General features: G+C 38.4%; 3 protein-coding genes across 4 annotated transcripts in view; 1 reads left to right on the top strand and 2 right to left on the bottom strand.

Moving 5' to 3' along the window:
- Positions 1–672: 672 nt before the first annotated feature.
- cimip2b (ciliary microtubule inner protein 2B) lies at positions 673–4,545 on the bottom strand (the record flags this gene model as incomplete). Its single annotated transcript, XM_079805244.1, has 6 exons — positions 673–776; positions 874–1,086; positions 1,173–1,305; positions 1,750–1,904; positions 1,982–2,205; positions 4,481–4,545. The coding sequence occupies 6 exons, from the start codon at positions 4,543–4,545 to the stop codon at positions 673–675; spliced, it is 894 nt and encodes a 297-aa protein (XP_079661370.1).
- Positions 4,546–8,895: 4,350 nt separating this feature from the next.
- LOC307118358 (uncharacterized protein) lies at positions 8,896–15,545 on the top strand. Of its 2 annotated transcripts, none has more exons than XM_079803970.1 (6): positions 8,896–9,669; positions 13,170–13,331; positions 13,507–13,666; positions 13,777–13,847; positions 14,274–14,374; positions 14,489–15,545. In XM_079803970.1, exons 1-6 carry the CDS (start codon positions 9,103–9,105, stop codon positions 14,556–14,558), a joined length of 1,131 nt encoding a protein of 376 aa, XP_079660096.1. In that variant the 5' UTR covers positions 8,896–9,102; the 3' UTR covers positions 14,559–15,545. The 2 variants fall into 2 exon arrangements, with proteins under 2 accessions (XP_079660096.1, XP_079660095.1); XM_079803969.1 differs by having other exon boundaries at positions 13,167–13,331; positions 14,489–15,189.
- rnf208 (ring finger protein 208) overlaps positions 15,474–20,629 on the bottom strand; it is a 22,221-nt gene continuing 17,065 nt past the window's right edge. The window contains exon 2 of the mRNA XM_079803971.1: positions 15,474–18,808. Coding sequence (XP_079660097.1) covers positions 17,014–17,799 — 786 coding nt within the window. The 5' untranslated portion in view covers positions 17,800–18,808 and the 3' untranslated portion in view covers positions 15,474–17,013. The remainder of the gene's footprint in view (positions 18,809–20,629) is intronic.

Genomic DNA, 20,629 nt, shown 5'->3' with positions numbered 1-20,629 from the left:
TATTCGTAAAAAGCATATATTTTGAAAAAATATATTTAGATTTATATGTGTGTGTGTGTGTGTGTGTGTGTGCGGGGGGGGGCGGGGGGGGGGGGGGGGGTGAGTTTGTTTTTGTGATTTATTAGGACACAAATTTGTATAATGACACAGTTATTACACTGGTATTACGACGTAAACGTGAAATATGAGGACATTTCATATGTCCTCATATATAAAATAGCTTTAAAAACATACTAAACAATGTTTTATTAAAATTAAAATGCAGAATGTTTCCGGTGATGGGTAGGTTTAGGCGTATGGGGTAGTGTAGGGGGATAGAATGTACAGTTTGTGCAGTATAAAAACCAAACTTAGATAGCAAAACAAACCTGTGTGTGTGTGTGTAGATTTTTTTTCATTAAATGAAAAGCTTGTTAGTGATCACATGATTTTATATACTAATTATAAATATACAAGTCTGATAAGAAGTATGACCATACTAATACAAGTATGATAGTATGATTACTAATAAGAATGATTTTGTATACTATAAGTATAATATGTTATGAATCTCATTAAATATGACAACATTCACTCCACAGCTACATGTTGCTTATTAGATGACCCACATGCCTTTAATTGTCCTTAGATGAGTTATGTGTGATCACTGATTTCAGTTGCTCGGTTGGGTCTTCAGCTCAGTCTGTTTTCCCCTGTGTTCTTCCTCAGTGTACCAGTGTGACTCAGAGCATTACGGGTGAGCTGCCCAAACGTATGGCCATATTGAAATCTGTACCCTGTTGAAATAAAGTTACAAATTGCCATTGCTCTTCTACTGGAAAAGACAGCATCATTTCTGGAAAGAAACATACAGTCATTACCATCTTCACATACCTGGTATGTGGCCTGTGTAGCAGGGCAGGACACCTGTTTTGGAGGGGTATATTGTGGGTATCAGAGGCAAGCTGGTGGACGACTCCTCTTGCAGGTCGAAGGAGGTCTGACCTGGCTTCATTTTCTTGCCAAACTGGATCAGTGCCTTGTTGGTAATGATGGGATATCCAGTACCAAAGAGGAACCGGGCTTTGGGAACGTAACCAGTAAAACCTGTCAAAATGACAATTGTTACACACTGGCGCAAAATTCATTAAAATACTGTAATTTGCTTCTTGGTAAGCCCATTTCTGGCTAACCTGAGATGAAATACTTATGTGGGCTGCTATCCTCCATGAGGTACGGGGAGCCTTGTGGCTTCCAGGGGGCCGGGGCCTCGTAGGGGGCAGGATCTTTAGAAATTGCTATCAGAGGGCTGCTCGGTCTTCTAGGCTACAACAAATGACAACCATTATATTCAACTTTGATTTTAAAACTAGATATTGCGAACTGAGAAAACATCTATCTATCTATCTATCTATCTATCTATCTATCTATCTATCTATCTATCTATCTATCTATCTATCTATCTATCCATCTATCCATCTATCCATCTATCTATCTATCTATCTATCTATCTATCTATCTATCTATCTATCTATCTATCTATCTGAGGAGGGGACTTTCACAGCTTGTTTCATCACAATGGGGTGATAATTGCCTGAAATCATGTGGTGTCCTAATTGGAGAGCTTGTTTAGTAACAGTACTTCCTTTCTTTTACAGGCATGTGACACTCGACCTGCTTTGATACTGGATATTTAGCATGTATAATTGAACAGGGTGACCCTACACAGGGGAGCTGTGAAAGAGGAGCAAACCGACTGTGACAGCTCACTTTGAAGTCTGGGGCGCTGTTGTTGACAGCGAAAGACAGGTTAGCAGAAGCTGTACGACGTCTCTTCTTTTGTTCCTGGCTGAACTCCGATAGTGCATCTCGACAGGTTTCTGCATATGTTTTGCAGAAGTAGTTTTGGCGCAATGGAACAAAACCTTGGAGCACAGACAGATATGTTAACAGATTTGCAAACTAGACACCAAGTGCTGCAATCCCCCGAGCTGCTTATCACCTGTGTATCCCGGTATCATTTTCAGCAGGTTCCTGCTGCTTCCATGCTGGCTCATCCAGATCTCATCGTGGGGCTCTGTGTCATTCTCTGTGGATGGGAGGCGACCGTTCTGGAGCACAAGCCTCTGTGAGCGAGATACCTCCGGAGAAGTCAGGAGCTTTGCTGTTAACTGACCATAAGTCTGGCCCATGTGGTACTTCAGCTGAGGACAGTAGCCTGCATACCTTCGCACAACCATCAGCAGATGTTGGGAATGATGATTATGTTTTGGATATAATGATTTTTTCAAACCATTTTGTTTTAGAAATACAAATTCAAGTGGACATACATGGATACAAACACATTTCCATCACAATGTAAATTACACAGGGTCTCAAATAATGTATTGTTTTAAAAAGCATTCTGCGACAGAAATTACATTTTAAATATTTTTTGGGAAAAATGTCTGACTCTTCTGTCTAATTTTGTTTATAATGTATTCTAAATACACATACTGTAAGATATGTCCCAATTTGTGTACTTGTGCACTATTATATGTCATTTTTTAGTATAAATGGTGTGAGTAGTGTGTAATTTCCCAAAATAAAAAGTGCACTTCAAATACCTGGATGATGCGCTTAAAGGGTTAGTTCACCCAAAAATGAAAATTCTGTCATTAATTACTTACCCTCATGTTGTTCGACACCCGTAAGACCTCCGTTCATCTTCAGAACACAAATTAAGATATTTTAGTTGAAATCTGATGGCTCTGAAAGGCCTCCATTGGCACAATGCACTGTACACTCTCAAGACCCTTAAAAGGTACTAAAGACGTCGTGACAAAGTCCATCTTTTTGTTTTTGTGCGCAAAAAAACCCTAAATAACGACTCATATAGTGATGACGATTTCAAAACACGGCATCATGAAGCTTCGAAGCGTTATGAATCAGTGAGTCAATTCAGCAGTTTGGATCGCCAAATTTCAGCAGTTTGGCGGTTTGACACGCGATCCGAATCATGATTCGACTCACTGATTCATAACGCTTCGAAGCTTCATGATGCCGTGTTTTGAAATCGTCATCACTATATAAGTCGTTATTTAGGGGTTTTTTGCGCACAAAAACTATTCTCGTCACTCCATAAAGTTATTGTAGAACCACTGTAGTGAGATGGACTTTGTAACAACGTCTTTAGTACCTTTTAAGGGTCTTGAGAGTGTACCGTGCATTGTGCATCAGATTTCAACTAAAATATCTTAATTTGTGTTCCGAAGATGAACGGAGGTCTTACGGGTGTCGAACAACATGAGGGTAAGTAATTAATGACAGAATTTTCATTTTTGGGTGAACTAACCCTTTAATTATCTGAAAAAAATATTTATAGCAGAGGGGGAGGGGCTATCAGACTCCAATGTTGAATGACAAAATAACCTTTTAAAATTCATACACTAAGTTACATGGTTGAGTACATAATGCATAGTATAATAGTGTCATTTGAGACACAACTACAATTGCATTATATTTTCACACTTTTTGCAAAATTTGACTAACAAAAATGGCGATCCATATGTCCCCAGTTGATGAATCAATGTCTTCTGATGTGAAACGATATATTTAAAATATACCATCGCTTCCAGCCAACAGTCCAAAAACATGTTTTATGACGTTTAAACGTCACCAGCACACTGTGAAGCAATGCTGCTTCCGCTTCACTTCTCAGGTGAGCTTCAGAATTCACAACATGCTTGACGTAGTGCTTCACAACTCTCTCATGATGAACCCGTGTATGAGAGTTGGCCGGAAGCGATTGTTTACTTTAAAAAAAAGTTTAAAATATTAGTATTTTTCTTACACACACCTATCATTCAGAAGACATTGATTCATCAACTGGGGTCCTATGGATTACCATCATGTTCGTTTTGTGTGATTTATGAAGTGTCAGCTTTTGGGGTCCCATAAACTTGCATTGCATGGACAGAGATGTATTTTTTTTCTAAAAGTCTTCATTTGTGTAAAGAAAGAAAATCAAATACGTCTAGGATGGTATTTTTATGGTTTAAGATTAAATAAAACACAAACAATACATAAAAAATGCTTTTGGGGGAAATAAAGCTATAATGAATGATCCCTAGGGGATTTAAGATGGAACATAACAGTCGGTGAAGTTGAAGAATCACCTAGTGATACAATATTAGAATTTCCAATGATATTGAATAATTGATTGATTAGTTCATTTAGACGGGCAGACAGAAATAGGTTAACGTTACAATGACCAGCAGTGAAAGTGAAATGACATGAACTTATGAGTGGCAGATGGCAGTAGAAATTATTAATTTGACAGTGCCTCGTTTGAAGGTAGCTACATTTAGAAAGGTTTGTAGGTTTTATTTCAACTCATACATAAACTATCTTTCAAATAAGTGCACCTTTTCATAAAAAAATACCAACCGCTGCCAACTTCTGGAACAAAATAAGTAACACAATATTTAATAACAATTGAGAGAAATAACTGAGAACTCACCCTGGGATGTATTGCGGGTCAGGTGTCACCAGAACTTTACTAAATTTGGGAGGAAACTGCTCCATATTTCAAACCCGCAGCAGTTGTGAGTGTTGTGTAACGGTTGCTAGTGAGGGAGTCAAGGCGAGCGTCCGTCCACGTGCCATTATTATGTCAGAGACGTGACGTGTGGTGTTCTCTGGTCATCGTGAAGAATTAAAGCACTCGATAAAGTGTGCAGCCACCTACATTAAATAAAACCATTATTTAATAAACGACCAGAAACGATGTTTTCAAGTCCAATTCAATTGTTTGAAAAAAAAAAAAACTCTGCTCTCAGCAGTTGTTCTAAACGTCGATACTGAACAGTGACAGGTTTAAAATCTCATGGGCTCGCTGCATTTGGCTTGTAGGTAGCCTTCTGTACTGTATGACCTGGTAGTAACGTAACATGACCAGTCATAGTTGTGATGCTGCAGCCTCTTGTGGGTACTAGGAGAAATGCACCCGGATAGACTGTATGCCATTATTCATAGCCACAAAAAGGATTTTGGCTCTAATGAAAATATCGTTATCCATACATAAAATTATTAAATTGACCCAAGAGGACAAAACCTAGCCATTTTACTGACGGGAAATATGATATTAAAGGGATAGTTCTCCAAAAATGAAACTTCAATAAAGTTGACTCGACTAAAGTTTTTCTTATAATGGCATTACTTAAAGGGTTAGTTCACCCAAAAATGAAAATTCTGTCATTAATTACTCACCCTCATGTCGTTCGACACCCGTAAGACCTCCGTTCATATTCGGAACACAAATGAAGATATTTTTGTTGAAAGCTGATGGCTGAGAAAGGCTTCAGATAGGCCTCCATTGGCATTCAGTACATTTACACTCCCAAGACCCATAAAAGGCACTTAAAACGTTGTTACAAAGTCCATCTCACCACAGTGACTCTACAATAATTTTACGATGCGACGACAATAGTTTTTGTGCGCAAAAAAAAATAAAAATAACACCTTTATCCAACTTGTTCTTGTCTTCCGTGTGTGCCTCCACGACGCATGCGCAAGAATATGACGCAGATCCGGCGTTCGGACACATGACCCAGAAGCGATTTGTTTACAATCAGAGGAAGACGCGCGTATCTAAGCTGTTGAATTCTACATTGATCGTGCTTTAGGTCTCGGCGTAGTTCTCAAAATCGGGCTAAAGTGTGCATTTCATGGATTCCCGAACCCCGGCGCTACGTCATATTCTCGCGCATGCGTCATGGAGGCACACACGGAAAACAAGAACAAGTTGGATTAAGGTGTTATTTTGATTTTTTTTTGCGCACAAAAACTATTGTCGTCGCATCGAAAAATTATTGTAGAGTCACTGTGGTGAGATGGACTTTGTAACGACGTTTTAAGTGCCTTTTATGGGTCTTGGGAGTGTAAATGTACTGAATGCCAATGGAGGCCTATCTGAAGCCTTTCTCAGCCATCAGCTTTCAACTAAAATATATCTTCATTTGTGTTCCGAATATGAACGGAGGTCTTACGGGTGTCGAACGACATGAGGGTGAGTAATTAATGACAGAATTTAAATATTTGGGTGAACTAACCCTTTAAAGCTGCAGCCCGAAAGTTTTGCCTCTTTGTCGCCATCTCTGTTTGAAACCTGCAATTGCAGTTATTTGTGGAATTGTCATCTTTACGTGAATCGTGCCTCGGCACAGCTCCTCAGCACGGATGAATAATGTTTTGAATAGTATGTGCGGCTTGCTGTCATTCGTCTGTATTATACACGTGTGTAAAGTGTTGGGAAGGTTACTTTTGAAATGTAATAGGTTACAGATTACAAGTTACCCTATTGAAAATGTAATAAGTAGGCCTAGTGTAACTATCTCAATTTCTTTATTAAAGTAATGTAACTGATTACATTCCATTACTTTTTGATTACTTTTCTAATTTCCAGCACTGGAACACATTTTTATCACTGACTATGATGGCAACTCTCAGACAGGTTGAAGCCTAAGCTTCCAGCGGCAATGTGGGTTGATGTAATTGGCATGTGGTGCTCTGCAAATTCAAACGAGAACCAATCAAAAGTATCAAAATAGCATTGCTTCACTAAATGGCCTTTAACTGGCAGGAGGCATTTTGCACATCAAAAACAGGCATATACAAACAGGCATATACCCTTTGTAATCATTAACATTAATAAGTAGCCTAACTGTAATTTAATTTTTTTTTTAATTCTCAGTAACTGTAACGGATTACAGTTACATTTATTTTGTAATTGAATTACTTAATCTATTTACATTTAGCTAGTTACTCCCCAACACTGTGTGTACTGTTCTTCGGAATCACAGATTCTACGTCTTGGAAGTATGACCAAAGTAAGAATTTTCACCATAAAATGTAATCTAAACAAATTTACAAGCAAATTATTATTATTGCTATACTTTGTTCTCAAATTGTTAATGTTAACAACATCAGCATTGCATGACTACGTGTATTAGTGTGTATTATCTGTGTATTACCTGCAGATGTCTTCTTTACAATCTTTTGTTTTTGACCGGGTGAATCTCCAGTTGTCACGATTGTCGTTTGGACCATCCTGGATTACAATCCGCCATCAAAATGGTCAATTAAATGATTCCAGCTGCTGTGAGAAAAGGCTATAAATGATCCGCCACCTGCAGCATCCTCACATGCGAGCCGGACTCCTTCTTTATTTATACAGATGTGACGTAATGACGCAAAGACACCATGCTCGAATTTCCCGCAGAAATCCACCAGTACCACTCAAATTATAACACATTATTACATGCTTACCGTTGTGAATCTGGCTAAGGTAAGTAGATATTTTGATCACTGGCTGTTATGTACTTGCTCAACTTAAGACACAAAAGAAGATGAAGATTGAAGACTGTTTGTAACAAAGCAGAAAGAGGAACTATTGACTACTATAGTATTTTTCCCTACTATGGTAGTCAATGGTTGCTCTATCTGCTTGGTTTGAAACATTCTTCATAATATCTTCTTTTGTGTTCAGCAGAACAAAGAAACTCATACAGGTTTGGAACAACTTGAGGGTGAGTAAATGATGACAGAATTTTCATTTTAGGTTGAACTATCCCTTTAACCATTGTTCTCAGAAGGCCTGAGGTCTGGATCCCCTTAATCAATGGACCACAATGCAAATAAATGCATTGACGTTGCGGTGGCCAGTTTCTTCTTGACACCTTAACATGTGCAAATAAATAGGCCTATTTAGGTACAGTAGGCTATAACTCAGTTTTAGTATGTGCAATCATTATTGCATGAAGTTAATAACACAGAATATTGACATAATTCCATAAACCTATTCATCCTGAATACAATTTCTTCATTGGAGGGCACTGCACATTTACTTTGCATGTATCGTTATTAGTGTTTAACAGTTTGACCGTTTTTCTCTGATGTTGCATATTTTCATTTGTCCTACACAGTGAGGAATGCTGATGTTATCATTAGAAAGGAATGTCTAGTCCTCTGTGCGGCTCCTGCTAAATGAATGAAACTCTATGGTCCTATCAATGCATTCTTTTTTTATAAATGATAAGCTATGTGAAAAAATGACTCTGAAGTACCCTTTCTCCAAACTTGAGTTGGTTCTGTTGACCAATAATGACGCTTAACAAATGAACAATTCTTAAAATTAAATGTTACAAATACACTTTATTAAGTTCTTGTGTGTACTGTATATTTATGAATTCGCAAAGTACCATCATATAATGCTGGATCAAGAACATAACATTGTCTTGAACAGTGAGGGACCAAACTCATTTTTTGTCTTATATGTTTCTTGTCTCATCACATTCAATTATGAATTACATGAATCACTTAAAAGGCCTATTTTTTTTGTCACATTCAAAGTGGCAAAAAAGGTAGTTTGCATCACGTAATATTACTATCGGCAATTTACCATTTCTATAGTAAAACACTTGTCAAATATTAAATGTTTGGCTACTTAAATCTTGCCTTGCACTTCTTTACCAGTAAAACTGAAGTATCGCACTGGCATTCTTCTTGATTGGCCATTTCAGTCATTTTGACATTGTTGATCGCTGTTAGACCACAGAGGAAGACCATCCTAAAACTTTGAAAACTTTTTATGATCCTAACAACAAACAAAACTGTGCATAATTAAGTATAGCAGTAGTATGAAATATTGCCCTTATATGAGTATCGTTGGTGTACTGTATTTCTTCCCCATAATGTGGCCCTAAATTGTGATCCTCTCAGTGCTATGGAGACCTTTGCTTATTCTTCTCAGGATGCATACCAGCAGTTTCTTTGTTTAAAGGCTTTGTGAAAGTTTCAACACCCTCACAACATGTCTTGACAGATCTGCCAAGAACATGAGCTCAGGATTTTAGGAACGGCACCGGAAGTGGAGCTGTTGTCAGAAGCTGATTGAGAAGCATAGGAGTCGAAATGTGGGCGGCCCTTGAAAGGTGTTTTTAGTTCAATGTGACAAAAACCGACCTGCAAGTTTCTAGCCAGCTGTGAGAAAGTCAAGGTGCTGCGAGGAGATTCAAGTGTCCTGACTGACTACAAGAGTCTGGGGATAGAAACGGAGTACCGGAAGAGAGAAATTCATTATCAATGAACCTATATAGAAATTTTGGGAATCTTCTTGAGAGTTGGGTGACTGAAGGCTACCCGGATTTATACCATCAGTCAGAAGATGGTTTGGACAGATTAGACTTTGTATCTAGGGACTCCGTCCCATTATCCAATGTAAAATCAGAATCTGAGGACTCAGGATTTGAGACGGTTAGTACAACTAGTCCCTGTCATTCTCACCAGTGTAGTGCACTGACATCTGAAGCATCACACCCAGTTTTCGGCTGTACAGTGGATGATGTTCGACCTTCATCCCCGTCTCCTTCTATTTGCTCCTCCTCATCCTCATGTGTCTCTCTCAGCTCTGTGGCTCCAAAAACGACATGTCTGAAGTTGGAGCAAGCCTTGAGAAGGACAGAAGCACCCTCATGGAGAGAACCTTCACACCAGATGAAAAACTATCACCCAACCAGCTCCAGACCCCATCATCGGCTTGCTCGCCCAAGGAGAACACATTCACAACCTCCAGATCCCGAGAAAGCTGAGCTCTACAGAAAAGCTCTTCAATACGACCAGCATTGCCAACCAGTAGACAGCCAGTTGAAGGTAAGCAGTCAAAATCTACTTCCTTTAAAGATCTTTGTTTTTAATACCTCATGGTGTTAACTTGTGTTTGTGTTTACTTTTCATTGAAACCATTTAGCTGTAATAAGGAACACTGGTTAGCATATCTCTTTGTCATAAAATAATTCACTTTTATGACTAATGTAATCATGCTGCTCCACCTGTGAACACGTGCTTTGCTACCTCATTGTGAGCTGCTTCAGATGCGCTTGACACGCACACGACATGAGCTAATTTTTCATGTCACACACTTGACATCAGACACTCCTCACGTTCCTGACACTCCAAAATTACTTACCTGATGTTTGCACACATTTTTGTCATATGCATCATAGGCTTCATGTACTGTATGGTTTTGTTTTTGTTTTGTAATTTTTTTTCCTCTGTAACATAAAATTAGCATCAGTTAAATTATATAGCGATTAATAATTTTATAATTATATCAAATAATTTACCATTAAAATGATATTGACTGATATATATACGCAATTTTTTTAATGTTTATGAAATTAGTCTTTTATGCTTGCCAAGACTGCATTTATTTAATTCAAATAAGACAAGAAAAATGTACAGAGCCATTTTCAACATATTAGGAAAAATTAGTTTTTTTGTTTTTACATAAATCTCCTCGGAAACAACAGATGAAATGGTCAAGGTCAAAGGCAAAGAGCTCTGAATGCACTTTGCCTGTGTCATGTGAGTCCCCATGGTCAAGAAATGACAAGCAGTCCTCAAGTTGCATAACCTTTTATGACTAGCTCAGGTACATAATGCATCATAATATAGTACATAATGAGCAGGTTACCTCTTACATATTTAACCACACTGAAACACGCGTTTTAATCTTTCTTGAACACACACAATGCACATACACAGTCTAGACATCCTTTTTATGGTCTCTGTTGTGGATCTGTGTCAGGAGACGTTAAACAAGCGCTCTAAGACTGTGAACCGGTCGGTTCAGGTGAGAGAGGAATGACTGGAATGGTGCCAGCAGGCTGAGAGGAATGGTAGAGATTTGTGTGGGACATGTCTGAACGTTATCGCTTGGACAGGAACAGTGGGGGAAAGAAAAATGTATAGAACCATAACCAAAACAATCTTTTCCTTCTAATAAGGAAATAACAAATGTCTTCCTTGTATAACTTCTAAAGAAATTGGGTGTTAAAGGGATAGTTCACCCAAAAGTGAAAATTACCCCATGGTTTACTTACCCTCAAGCCATCCTAGGTGTAGACATTATTCAGACACATACAATCAGAGTTAATTTTTTTTTTTAAATGTCCAAGCTTCCAAGCTTTATAATGACAGTGGCCATCTCAAAGCCCAAAAAAGTGCATCCACCCATTATTAAAGTAATCCACACGGCACCGGGGGGTTAATAAAGGCCTTCTGAAACAAATTGATGGGTTTGTGTAAGAAAAATATCCATATTTAAAACTGTGTGAAGTTAAATATCTAGCTTCCACCATACCGCCTTCCGTATTCAACTTACGAAGAAAGTGTAACACCTCTCGCAGTTCAAAACATTTACGCTATGTCCGATGTCATATGGATGTCATGAATATGGACAGCGGTCTGGCGGTAGCTAGATATTTTACTTTATAAAGTTTTTAATATGGATATTTTTCTATATGGCTTTTATTAACCCCCCAGAACCGTGTGGATTACTTTTATAATGGATGGATGCACTTTTTTGGGCTTCAAATTTTGGGCTCCAATTCACATCCATTAGAAATCTTGGAATAGCCAGGACATTTTTTTAATATAACTCTGATCTTAAATGCTTTATAATGGCTTTAGGGGGAGTAAATCATGGGATAATTTTCATTTTTGGGTGAACTATCCTTTTAAATGTCACCAGAAAGTGTTTATAGTGTAGTTATCGCAATTTTATTAAATAGAGGAGTCTAGGGGCTAGTTGTCACATGAGGAAGAGGTGCATGTTATATTTGCTCTGCAAATCATTGCAATTGTTTCATTTTCATTGCTGGATCCTTTCATTTTATTTAAGTATATTATCATTGATCAGTGGTGCATGGGATGATGTCAAAACCTGGTAGACTAAACTGCTTCAAAAATGTGTTTTTTTGATATGGGTGTGCAGTTTACGTTGTAGAATAAAATTTCAAAGTATCGTCAAGTTATGTTTACCACAGGCTTTATTTTACTCATAGATTAACAAAAAAAAACCCATAGGAAAATCTTGAGGGAGTCAGTGGTGAATTAGTAACTCATTAACTCATTATCTCAGTAACTATAATGTTTTGAGACAAACAGTTTTTTGAATGTTGGTTTAACACTTCTAGCTGAAAAAAATAAATAATAATTTTTGTGAATTCCTATCTTTAAAATCATCATATTTTTATACTAGCTAGTGTTCTCAACCACACTGACATACATTCAGACAAAAGTCAACTGTATTATTCAGGCATTTTAATTTTTTTAATTGGTTTCAGATAAAGTCAGATAGGCATTGAGGGTATGTTTACACGACTGAATATGGAAAACTTTTTATCCGTTTTGGCCTATCATTTTGTGGCCTAAAAATGCAAGCTTTTGAAAACAGGTTTCAAAGTGCAAGGTTTTGAAAACAATACTTTGACCGTCTCCATGTAAACAACAAAAAAACGTAATGCGCATGCGTATTATGTTGTTCACGAAATACGCATCTCCAAAAGACATAATTTACTTATTACTTACAAAAGACACATTTATTTATTATCTCCAACTACTGGCCTGGCATGCATAATACAGCCTGTCATTTTCGCAGATTCTTGTGAACGGGGGCAACGTTATCGTCTGTTTTTAGTACATCACTGTCGTGTAAACATACCCTGATTTGCATACTGCTCTTTATTAATGGTGAATTGTGTGTTTTGAATTGTTATGTTAAAATACCTATCATTTATGTTAAAATCTTCTATCTCAGCTTAATATGCAGAGTAAATTACAAGCCATTTGTCGGTTGATTTCCCTGTAAAGGGACAACTGTGGCATTATCAAAACATTACTCTGTTTAATCAGCAATATTATCTCAGACATTTGCATAATTTTGGGCTATCTGTTTAGTTAAACAATAGCTGAAAGCGGGAGTGTTCAGAAAACCTGATTAACAACAGTCAGTCATTACCTATTTTAAAAAATCCGTTTTGTGATGCGTATCAAAATCACGCACTTCTGCTTTAACATTTTTATTTACATTCACTTCCTTTAAAGGGACTTCATAAGCTCAGCTTCCCTATGTTGAGATTTTTATTTGTTCATCAGCTCCGTATAGAAGTTCATATCTATAGCCTAATCGGTAAATTATTTAGTGCTAAAATTAGCGAAATCTGAATCTAGAACATTTTATACAGTACAAATAATGTTCTTTGATTAGTTTTTGCCTTTTATATCCCGTAATTAGACGACAAAAGCTGTACTGTTCCCAACACTGGGAATCTTAATGAATACAGGTCTTGATCTCTCTGTCTCAGCAGTTTGCAGACGGTGATCAATACAGGCTGGACAAGCTCTCTCCAGGGTTGCTGTACCTGGAGCAGGTGTGCAGGATGCTGGAGAACATCGCAAAGCTACAGCAGCAAAACCACAGCCTGCAGAAGGAGGTGGAGATCCTGAAGAGTCAGCATGCTGAAATAGAGGTTAGAGACACCGATATATCATACAGTTGCTGTTTTAGGTCATATAACTCTCTAAAGACATTCCCGTTCTATCAATTTGGTCTGTCAAAAGTGGTGTCAAATGACTTCTTATTGTTTCCTGTAAACTGAAGCCTCATATTTCCAGCACATTAACTCTCTAACTGAATGTTTTCAGTGTGTAAGCTTGCACAAGGAGGAAACAAGCTATCCTGCCAGCCAACGTTTGCAGATTCTGGGTCATGAAGATCCAGACAGTGGATCGTCTCGCCTGAAGGAATCCATGGGGTTTCGGCACAGATCAGTATCTGACACTCAGGCAGCCATCAGCCGTCACAGTGAGTCTCAATTGTTTTTGACAGATGAACTCAGTGCTAGCTTAAATATGTTAAAAAGAGACATTCTGGCATTAGTGGATGTCTGTTAAAAATAAATGTCTGTCCTACAGGGAGAACAAGGTTTGCTCGAGACGAACCTATTGCAGATATCTTAGTCGAGGAGCCTGATGGTAAAGATCCAGTAAGTGAACAGTGAGGGAACCAAAACATTAACAAAACATATTAAAGGAATAGGTTGACCTAAAATGAAAACTCGATAATTTACTTGTCTTTCGCAAACCTGTTTGATTATGAAATTAGTTGTTGATAAAAAAAGCTTATTTTTTTCAGAATAGAAAGCTATCGTATGGCTTCAGAAGACTTACAGTGCAATATATAAAGCTTTTAAAGTCATGGACTGGTATCTTATGGATCTGCTAAACTTTTTATTTTGTGCTGCACTGAAAAAACTCATTAATACAAGTTTCGAACAAAACGAGTGTGTGTAATGACTGGATTTCATTTGTGGGTGAACTATCCCTTTAATAATAATAGTAGTATAAGCAGCATGAAAATGTGGATGTTGGAAGTTATTATAATATCACTGTTCCTCTCTTTGTTAAACCAGCTACCAGAAAATGAACACAAAAAGCTAAGTACGATCCAAAAGCTGAAATTTGCATCATTTCGAAGGCAGGGAACAAAACAGTCTGACAGAGAAAGTAAAAGGTAAGAGTTGACAACATTTTTATATGATCCCTGTTTTAATGATTATGTATCATTTTATCATTTGTTAATGTTGATTTATTAAGTGTATCTTCATAAATGTACCTTTACTCAAAGCTTTCAGCCTACGAAGAAAACAAAACTGCCAAAGATTTTCAGGAGCAGAGCGATGAGCACACGTCTCTGACATTCAGGTCACACTGATGCCTATATGGTGTTTCAAAGTAGTCATACACCTCCCATTTACCTGATGATTATGGCATTATTATGTGTACTATCTCCCGGTTTCATAGACCAGGTTTAAGCCTAGTCCCAGACTAAAATGCATGTTTGAGCTGGTTTAACCGATTGGTTTAAGCAACTTGCACTGACATATCTTAAAATATGTCAGAGCCTGTTTTGTCTCAAGATGCACAGCAATGTTTTTTTCTAAGGCACGTTTATAAAAGTTACTTAAATGCCCTAAATGAACAAAAGCCTAATCCTGGCTTAATCTAAACCCTGTCGGTGAAACCGGGCCTTTGTGTTTTAATCAATATAAAGCACTTATATAAAGTACTGAGTAATACTAATAATCATGTACTTAATTGTTCTGTAGAACTGCCAATGCACTTTTTATTTGTTATATTTGCTCTGCAAATCATTGCAATTGTTTCATTTTCATTGCTGGATCCTTTCATTTTATTTATATTATCATTGATCATTGTCAATCTCAATACTACAGCCTTTGCTGCTAAAACAGTTTTTCTTTCACCTTATTTTGTAAGTGTAAAGTGTTTTAATAATAATTGTTTAATGTAATAAAATATACAATATACAGCTGTGTTATCAAGTTTACATCCTGTCACATACAGTAAGATTACATTCCCCTAGCAGAATTGGATATTTTGCATATTTTTAAAAAGAGAGATACAGTTTTTAATATATTCCACAATACAAAATAATTACTTAATTTATCCACAATAAGAATTTTTACACAACTATCACAAAAGGCTGCAAACAGTCAATGATGCTTGATGAGGTAACACATGATATTAAGAACTTTAGCATGTAAACTTTTGAACAGGATCATTTTCTAGGCTTGTAGAACATATGTAAATATGTGCATATTTAATGTAATTTGAAATGTCAGTTATCTCCATCACATAAACTAAATATATTTTTTCAGATCCGTATAATTTTTTTATGAGTTAACTTTTTTTTGTGTGTGTTGGGGGGGGGCTGGGGGGGGGTTCTTGACATCTGGTTGGCTTGCATGTCTGAGGAGGGTGTGGTTTTGGATAGAGGGGGCAATGGTTGTAGAAATGAGTGCAGCCGAATTCAGTTAGTAAGGCTGCATCCTAAATTGCATACTTCTCTACTACATAGTCTAACAGTATGTAAAAAGAGTAGGATGTCCGAATTCACAGTAAATGTAGTAGGCGATAAGTTATTTTAAAAAAAGGAAAGTTCTTGCTACTGCAGTGCAGAGATTCTGAAGTGCCCATCCAATGGACACCAGGGACGTGCCTGAAGCCTAAATCTGAATGAGTAACGCATTCTACGGAGTCCCTAAAGGGACATGGTTAGGCTTGCTGCGGTTGTCAGTTACATTACAGTACATCAGATTTCACTGATTCACTGAAGTTAGTAAGGGAAGATGACTGACAGGAAGATTGTAGAGGATTTTGTGCACAACAGATCCTGACAAATATCGGTAACACTTTATTTTGATAGTCCACTTTAGACATTCTACTAACTATAAGTAACTTTGCAACTACATGTCAACTAGCAGTCATTAGAGTATTTGTAGACTGTCTGCTTAATATTTACTAAAACTTTATTTTGTTGGTCCCCAAACAGACATTCTACTGACTATAAGTAACTTGGCAACTACAATTCAACTTATTCTACTAACCCGAACCCTAACACCTAACCATAACCTACCAGTCTACTATCAGTCAACTAATAATCTAATGACCGTTAGTTGACATGTAGTTGCAAAGTTACTTATAGTTAGTAGAATGTTTAAAGTGGACTATCGAAATAAAGTGTAACCCAAATATCTTATAAATAAACAGAGTACTCATGATCGCAAATTCGAAAGCAAAAGTGAAAAGCGAGCGTGAATTCTAAAGCTATAAAGAACATATTTTTTAATGGTCACAAGTAATTACTTTTTCAATATAGTATCTACTCTAGAGTATGTGATTTTGGATGTAGCCAAGGTTTAGAAAATGTTAGCAAAATTGCTGAATTGCTTATAGCACCTAAATTAGCTACTGAGAGTTTAGACCAAACAAAAAGTTTGACTTTAAATTCTTTATTAGTCTTTATTATACCCAGTATGGGGGGAGATAGACTTCCCTTGGCATTCCCATGTAAAGAGATGTCAATGACGAACACATCCAAACAAGAGATCGAGGGCTATAGGGAAATCATTTCATACATAAAATACATTTACTCTGATATTTCATATCTTTGTCTTTGCACACAAGTGTCCTTTTCACTTCAAGTCCACATAGCATCCTGTGCTATCAAATATACAGATACATCTGTGACCCTTCGGAGAAGGTGAATGTGTGTGACTCAAGGTTTTCAGATGGTGGCCACAGGTGAATAGCTGTTGGGATGAGTTGTGCCGGTCATCAGCCCTCTCCGGTCTACATGATGCCACAGGAGGAAAGGGGGTTGGCAATGTGGCAAGTGCAAGCCGACTGACAGTACTGGCGGACCGTCTGATAGCAGCTGCGGTCACCATCGCTGCCCCACTGCACGGCCCCCGCCGGGTCGGGTGGCAGCCGGCTGAGGATGCTGGTGTTGATGGCCAGCGCGGCTAGCCCGTAATCGGTGAAGAGCACTGTCTCACGGCGGCAAGTGGGGCAGGAGATGAACTTGTACTTGGGACAGGACTCATACAAGATCTGCAGGCACTCCTCACACACCGAGTGCAAACAGGACAGGATGCGTGGCCGCTTGCCGGCAAAGTTATAGGTGTGTCCACATGTTGGGCAGTCCAGTGGTTCACATGGCATTACTGGGCCTGAGGAGGTGGAGGATGAGGAGGAAGAGGTGGAGGAAGAGCGGAGCACGTATTGGTTGACGATTACATTGTCCATCTTGTAGTGGAACTGATGGTAGCAGATGTCGGACGTGCTGGCCTTGCGCTGGGCAAGATAACTGGCTTCACGGCGGAGGACGGGGGCAGAGGGAGACACTAGGGGTCTGGGTGAGACCACAGTGTTCCCATTGATCTCCATGGTCAGGTCGCCACATGCCTGGTTAACAATAACCTCGCCCTCGCCTCCTCCATCCCAGGCCACGCGGGGAGGTGGTGCGTAGCGAGGCTGGGTCACGGGGACCGGACACTCCCGAGGGAACTTCTCCGACTGGATGATCTTAACGGTGTCCATAGGGATGGTCACAGGTTGGCGCCGGAGGCAGGACATTCACTCTTAGGCGTGGTGTTCTTGGCTAGAGGAACTGGGTTTAGCGTACGGTCCTGCAGAGAACGTCTTCAGTGCACTGGTGGAGGACACTCAGCCATTGCAGGGGACGTGAGGACGGATGGGTTTGTCCATTGCTGTCTCAAAGTCCCTCCTTGGTCACAGGCTGCGTCACCCTGAGTCTTTATGTGGCACAGATGGACAAAGACTTATAGCCAGTGCACAGTATAAAAAGCCCTGAAGGACCACAGACGACTGTGTCTTGCTTCAGATGTCACAAGAAGTTGCAGCTTGTGGCTCCAGTGGTTTACAAAGTTTCGAGGCAATGACTTACACCCTGTTTACTGATATTGCACAAATGAGTGTTTGATGTATATTCAATGATATTATTTCTTACAAATAAATGGCTGAACACTTCAAAGTGCATCACACTCAAGATCAGAAGATATGTTGGCAATTGTTTCAGGGTTTTCACTGCTACAGCACATTTATTTGGACATAAATACAAGGAGGACCTAAACACAGAGTACCTTGAAGAGAATCTTAGGATCTTACTAAGAAATACTGTTTAGTTTAATACTGTTGTTAGCCAAACGTCCATATGAGTTTCAGAAAGGAACTGATGCAAGCGACATAACAGAAACGACATCCACCTCAATGTCACAACCTTCTTCCTGTTTCAAGCCCCCGTTGTGGTATGGCCCCGCACTATTCTTGCTTCTTCTTGAGATCAACTGCACTTACACCTCCCTGACCTTTGTTTTGATAAGCAAAGTCTTTTCAGGGAGGTGCTCATGTGGCATCGGAAAGATCTGGAAGGCGTTCTCCCAGTCCTTAAAAGAACAGAATTCCTTAAGGGGTCTGCGTTGAGCTTGACAGATTGTGCGTCCACTCTTTAATGACGTGACAGGTCCGAGAGTGTCTCAGGAGTCTTGCCAGACCTTACTTGCTTCCAACACTTTTCCCAGGGTGGCACAGATATGCAGACTCATAGGTAGTGTTGTTTCGTTTCCTGGAGGAAAAAAATAAAACAGTTCAGGTGATGCTAATGCAAGGACACAGCTCAGCCTTTTCCAGGCCATTTGCCTGCGTTCTTGGAAACAGTGTCTAAAAAATGTCCTGTCATCTATAGCTAAAAAAACAATGGGCACATTTGGATGAAGAAAAATATAAGAGCTGATTCTGTGCAAAAGACTGTGATCTGCGCAACATGTCCATTCACAGCAGATATCTGGAACCCCGCAGCATCTTTTCCAGTCTAAAAAACTCTCTTGCTCTATCTGCCAGCTGCCATCTGGGGCCCTGTGGGGCATGGGCACTGTGGAGGAAGAGACCGAGGGCCTGACCACAGAACAATCTGTCCTACTGCTATAAACCTATACATGCATTACAACACTTCAGAAGCCAACACCTCTAAAATGGCTGCCAGTGCTTATTTAAAGTCAATGAGAACTGCTGTTCGCATTCGCAGCCCATTTTACTTCCATAATGTGACATATTTCCAATTGAAACAGGATGGTCAACAAGAAATAATATAGGATATGGGACTTGATTTTATTTAGCAAAACTGATTGTATGGTGAAAAGTGGGTGTGCCATCCCAGAAAGATTATGTAACATTTAGGCTAACAGTAAATTGTTTTTTTAATAATAAAGTAATTTGCATTTATTAAGTCCAAAATGTTTAATGTTTTGATTTCACGTTGACTTAAAGCAATAATGCTATATTTACATTTAGTAGACAATCTTATCCAGAGTGACTTAGATTCATATTTATACTGTGACATATTTGGGAATAGTTCATGAATATAATCACAGCTAAAGCGAGTTGTTAGGCATAAGGCACCTCTTGAGTAGTGATATTCACAGTATTAGCATAAGTATCTTATTGTTTTTTTAATAATATTACGGACACTAATATACTGTGTTTTCAGTTTCATATGCGGTATTTACCAGTCAGCATCCAGGAACAATCAATTTTAGTTGTAGTATGTAATTCGTTTTTGTACAGATGAACATGAGAAAATGTGTAACCATTTTAAGAATTATCGTCTGAGAAAATAATGTTTAGGTGTGGTTTGTGAATGTGTGTCTGCTTTATTAAGAGTGGTGAGCACATTAACACATCTGTAATAGTTCTCTGCACGCTGTGCAAGATGTGATGAGAATGTAGAGAGAAAGAAAAAAGAGAGGGAGGGAGAAAGAAGCAGAGAAAGGAAGCTGACCTACATGCAGCAGAAAAGGTAGCGAGAGAACATGTTTTTACTCCACATCCACACCGTGCTAGCCATCTTATGTGATAAAATAGAACGCTCCCATTAAATGAACAAAGCTGCTTACACTGCAAGTGCGTGACAGCACTTTAATGATTATCACAAGAGCATCTAGTTTGTCGCATCACAGTGCTCTGCTCGCTTGCAAAGTCAAAGAGGGGAATAGTATGTTCATGTCATTTTGGAATAACTATAATTACTAGTTTCTGATAAGTAAAAAACAGTCTTTGGACTCGTAATTACATGCTGGAAACTCTGGAATTAATGAAAGCCTGCTGTGATATCATATAAAAACAACCAACATGGTAGTGACATCAACACTTAAAGGGATACCCACCCAAAATGAGTTTGCTATATATATTTGCAGTGTCAGATAAACACGATATATTTACATAAAGGCTTTAGGATTGCACATCCTCAGTATATTGCAGACTGTACAAGTTTATCGTGAATGGGCTTTTTGGACTATAAAGGTAAGAATACATTTTGTTAAATATTTTTTTAATACAATTTTTAACTAAATAAACTATTTTTTTAAATATCATAAATTGTATATGACAG

The sequence above is a fragment of the Gobio gobio genome (assembly GCF_949357685.1).
Source record: "Gobio gobio genome assembly, chromosome: 22".
NCBI lineage: Eukaryota > Metazoa > Chordata > Actinopteri > Cypriniformes > Gobionidae > Gobio > Gobio gobio.
Note: the sequence above shows the minus strand (reverse complement) of the source record. Positions and strands in the feature narration are given on the sequence as shown.